This window comes from Homarus americanus, unplaced genomic scaffold (genome assembly GCF_018991925.1).
Source record: "Homarus americanus isolate GMGI-L3 unplaced genomic scaffold, GMGI_Hamer_2.0 scaffold24760, whole genome shotgun sequence".
Classification (NCBI taxonomy): domain Eukaryota; kingdom Metazoa; phylum Arthropoda; class Malacostraca; order Decapoda; family Nephropidae; genus Homarus; species Homarus americanus.
In genome coordinates, this window is record NW_024712420.1 from 2501 (window position 1) to 7500 (window position 5000).

A 5000-nucleotide genomic window follows, 5' to 3' on the forward strand; every position below is an offset into this window, starting at 1 on the left:
GGGATATCAATTTTTTTGTGTGTGTGTGTGTGTGTGTGTGTTTAGTAATTCCTTTCATATTTTTACCGGTTAACAAGGTGGAAGGAATTTATTTTATTTGGTTTATAAGTGAAGGTAACTATTGTATTGTAGTACCTTTGGTTAGGTTAGGTTTTCAAGGTGTTCGTTCATAGATTCATATTTTTTTTTTCCTTAATGGTGTGGGAGTCTTTGGTTAGCAGTAGTGACTTCATGGGAAAGGAATTATTCTTGGTAGATAAATAGATAGATAGATAGATAGATAGATGGATAGATAGATGGATAGATAAATGTCAAAAGAGTTGTTATTGTTTCATCCCATCCATGAACCCTTGAGACTCTTGAAATCGTGAATGCGAGACATGAGACATTCTTGGGTTCATAGATACTGTACTGTGTTGTCCCGGATTCACTGGTTCATGAGTCTCGGGGTTCAGGGAAAGAGTTATTTTTTTACCTTGATTGTATGTGGTTTTCCTCAACTACATACTGTTTACACTGTTAGAATTAAGATCGAACTACACCACCTTTAGAGTGATTAAACCATGTTAGAGTGATTAAACCTCTTTAGAGTGATTAAACCCTTTAGAGTGATTAAACCATGTTAGAGTGATTAAACCTCTTTAGAGTGATTAAACCCTTCAGAGTGATTAAACCATGTTAGAGTGATTAAACCACCTTAGAGTGATTAATCCCATTAGAGTGATTAAACCCATTTGACCTGATCTTTACTATTTTCTTTGTCCCAGGTTAGGTTAGGTTTTGTTCCTGTTAGGTTAGGTTACTGTTAGGTTAGGTTACTGTTAGATAAGGGTGATTAATGTTAAATTGAGGGTTACCTTAGGTTAGGGTGGTTAATGTTAAATTGAGGGTTACGTTAGGTTAGGGTGGTTAATGTTAAATTGAGGGTTACGTTAGGTTAGGGTGGTTGATGTTAAATTGAGGTTACTGTTAGATAAGGGTGATTAATGTTAAATTGAGGGTTACCTTAGGTTAGGGTGGTTAATGTTAAATTGAGGGTTACGTTAGGTTAGGGTGGTTAATGTTAAATTGAGGGTTACGTTAGGTTAGGGTGGTTGATGTTAAATTGAGGGTTAAGGAAACTAAGCACGATCTCATAATCCGAAAAAAAACTATCATTCATCAGAGACAATACACAGCCGCCAGACACTAGTAAGGGCAACAGGGAGAGCTAACAGTCAGGGATCACAAACAACAGTCAGGTATAGTAAACAGTTAAGTAGCATCACAAACAACAGTCAGGTATAGTAAACAGTTAAGTAGCATCACAAACAAACAATTGAATGAGGTAGTTGAAACAGCGAGACATGAAGAGAGAGATAGCTAAGAGACACTGTAACACCGAGACATTAAAGAGACGCATGCAAGAGACATTGTTCCATCTTCCCCCTCTGCGTTTCACAAATACTTCACCTGCTGTCCCGGTGTCTCTTAATTACCCAGGTAAACGATAATGATCAACACTAGTACACCAAGTAAGTCTTGTTCAGGTAACTGGTCATTCTTGGAACCTCTTTATGCTGACTTGTTCATATCTCTCTTCTCTCGTCTCTTCTTTACGATACTGTCTCTCTGGTTTGTTGATGTCAGCGTCTTCCAGGATGGTTGATGTCAGTGTCTTCCAGGATGGTTGATGTCACCGTCTTCCAGGATGGTTGATGTCAGTGTCTTCCAGGATGGTTGATGCCAGTGTCTTCCAGGATGGTTGATGTCAGTGTCTTCCAGGATGGTTGATGTCACCGTCTTCCAGGATGGTTGATGTCATTGTCTTCCAGGATGGTTGATGTCAGTGTCTTCCAGGATGGTTGATGTCATTAGAGTACTACATACATACCCCCACAACTCAACAGGAACAAATGGCTGCTTCACTGTGTATATAAAAAAGTTGATCCTCAAAAATGTATCTTGAGTAGTGTGTGTCAGTGACGGTCGTGTGGACAGTGGCTGGGCAGACATCTCCCTTCCTCCTCCTCCTCATCCTCCTTCCCCTCTATCTCCCCCCTACCTCTTCCTCCCTCTCTCCCTTCCCCACTCCCTCTCCCTCCCTCTCTCCCTTCCCCACTCCCTCTCCCTCCAACCCCCAACCCTCCTCCTCCTCCCCTCCCTCCCCCTCCCTCTATCCCCCCCTCCACCCCACCCCTCCCCCAACCAGCCGGGAGTTCCTCTGTAGGCAAACCGCCAAATGATGATTATCAAGACCAAAACTTTATCCCTGCAGCATCTATATTGCAGCAGAGTCGCACAGACAGTCTATAACAATTCACGATTAAATATTGACGGGGAGACGATGAAGTGCTCTCAGATATCTGTGTGAGAATTTGTCTAATGTTTTCTTCTTCTATCGGGTCAAATTAATGTCCTGTGTTGAGGAGGAATTGTTGGGTGCAGAAAGTGAGGCGTCCTTCTGAGGGTCACCACGGCCATGTTGCTTGTGTCACCTTGTCTGTCTGTCTGGCGGCTTAAAGAAGGAATACTTTGATTTGGGGGAAATTTAGTTGATTAAAACGGCAACTTAGTCATTATGATAAAACCTGCTAATCAGTTAATCAGATAACGCTTATCTGTATGTGAATGACAATACTCATTAGCAGTTGATGAAAGAGGTGTTGTCACTCCCAGGCTGCTGTGGCAGGTGGCCGCGGCAGACGAGGTGTCACATGGTGCAGCAGAGGAGGTGTCAACTGGTGCAGCAGAGGTGGTGTCACATGGTGCAGCAGAGGTGGTGTCACATGGTGCAGCAGAGGAGGTGTCAACTGGTGCAGCAGAGGAGGTGTCACATGGTGCAGCAGAGGAGGTGTCAACTGGTGCAGAATAGAAGGTGTCACATGGTGCAGAATAGAAGGTGTCAACTGGTGCAGCAGAGGTGGTGTCACATGGTGCAGCAGAGGTGGTGTCACATGGTGCAGCAGAGGAGGTGTCACATGGTGCAGAATAGAAGGTGTCATGGTGCAGAATAGAAGGTGTCAACTGGTGCAGCAGGGTGGTGTCACATGGTGCAGTAGAGGTGTCAACTGGTGCAGCAGAGGAGGTGTCACATGGTGCAGCAGAGGAGGTGTCAACTGGTGCAGCAGAGGTGTCACATGGTGCAGAATAGAAGGTGTCAACTGGTGCAGCAGAGGAGGTGTCACATGGTGCAGCAGAGGAGGTGTCAACTGGTGCAGCAGAGGAGGTGTCAACTGGTGCAGCAGAGGAGGTGTCAACTGGTGCAGCAGAGGTGTCAACTGGTGCAGCAGAGGAGGTGTCACATGGTGCAGCAGGGGAGGTGTCACATGGTGCAGCAGGAGGTGTCATGGTGCAGCGGAGGTGTCACATGGTGCAGCAGAGAGGTGTCTCATGGTGCAGCAGAGGGTGTCACATAGTGCAGCAGAGGAGGTATCACATGGTACAGCAGAGGAAGTGTCACATGGTGCAGCAGAGGAGGTGTCACATGGTGCAGCAGGGGAGGTGTCTCGTGGTGCAGCAGGGAGGTGTCACGTGGTGCAGCAGAGGAGGTGTCATCAGCATGTCGTGGTGCAGCAGGGAGGTGTCACGTGGTGCAGCAGAGGGAGGTGTCACGTGGTGCAGCAGAGGAGGTGTCACATGTGGTGCAGCAGAGGAGGTGTCTCATGGTGCAGCAGGGGAGGTGTCGTGGTGCAGCAGGGGAGGTGTCACGTGGTGCAGCAGAGGAGGTGTCTCGTGGTGCAGCAGGGGAGGTGTCACGTGGTGCAGCAGAGGAGGTGTCTCATGGTGCAGCAGAGGAGGTGTCTCATGGTGCAGCAGGGGAGGTGTCGTGGTGCAGCAGAGGAGGTGTCACATGGTGCAGCAGAGGAGGTGTCACGTGGTGCAGCAGAGGAGGTGTCACATGGTGCAGCAGAGGAGGTGTCACGTGGTGCAGCAGAGGAGGTGTCATGGTGCAGCAGGGGAGGTGTCACGTGGTGCAGCAGAGGTGGTGTCACATGGTGCAGCAGAGGAGGTGTCACATGGTGCAGAATAGAAGGTGTCATGGTGCAGAATAGAAGGTGTCAACTGGTGCAGCAGAGGTGGTGTCATGGTGCAGTAGAGGAGGTGTCCTGGTGCAGCAGAGGAGGTGTCCATGGTGCAGCAGAGGAGGTGTCAACTGGTGCAGCAGAGGTGTCACATGGTGCAGAATAGAAGGTGTCAGCTGGTGCAGCAGAGGAGGTGTCACATGGTGCAGCAGAGGAGGTGTCAACTGGTGCAGCAGAGGAGGTGTCAACTGGTGCAGCAGAGGAGGTGTCAACTGGTGCAGCAGAGGAGGTGTCAGGTGCAGCAGGGAGGTGTCACATGGTGCAGCAGGGAGGTGTCATGGTGCAGCAGAGGTGTCACATGGTGCAGCGGAGGAGGTGTCATGGTGCAGCAGAGGTGTCTCATGGTGCAGACACATAGTGCAGCAGAGGAGGTATCATGGTACAGCAGAGGAAGTGTCACATGGTGCAGCAGAGGAGGTGTCACATGGTGCAGCAGGGGAGGTGTCTCGTGGTGCAGCAGGGGAGGTGTCACGTGGTGCAGCAGAGGAGGTGTCTCATGGTGCAGCAGAGGTGTCACATGGTGCAGCAGGGAGGTGTCAGCAGGGAGGTGTCATGGTGCAGCAGAGGAGGTGTCACGTGGTGCAGCAGAGGTGTCATGGTGCAGCAGAGGTGTCTCATGGTGCAGCAGGGGAGGTGTCACGTGGTGCAGCAGGGAGGTGTCACGTGGTGCAGCAGAGGAGGTGTCTCGTGGTGCAGCAGGGAGTGTCACGTGGTGCAGCAGAGTGTCTCATGGTGCAGCAGAGGAGGTGTCTCATGGTGCAGCAGGGGGAGGTGTCGTGGTGCAGCAGAGGAGGTGTCACATGGTGCAGCAGAGGAGGTGTCACGTGGTGCAGCAGAGGAGGTGTCATGGTGCAGCAGAGGAGGTGTCGTGGTGCAGCAGAGGTGTCTCATGGTGCAGCAGGAGGTGTCACGTGGTGCAGCAGAGGTGGTGTCACA

The 5000-nt window shown here is 49.7% G+C and overlaps 1 protein-coding gene across 1 annotated transcript in view; it reads left to right on the top strand.

Moving 5' to 3' along the window:
• Window positions 1–1492: 1492 nt before the first annotated feature.
• The window catches only part of LOC121860388 (axoneme-associated protein mst101(2)-like), an 11332-nt gene continuing 7824 nt past the window's right edge, over window positions 1493–5000 (top strand). The window contains exons 1-5 of the mRNA XM_042357509.1: window positions 1493–1514; window positions 2628–2833; window positions 3042–3331; window positions 3382–3493; window positions 4079–4300. Of these exons, the coding sequence (XP_042213443.1) occupies window positions 1493–1514; window positions 2628–2833; window positions 3042–3331; window positions 3382–3493; window positions 4079–4300 (852 nt within the window). The remainder of the gene's footprint in view (window positions 1515–2627; window positions 2834–3041; window positions 3332–3381; window positions 3494–4078; window positions 4301–5000) is intronic.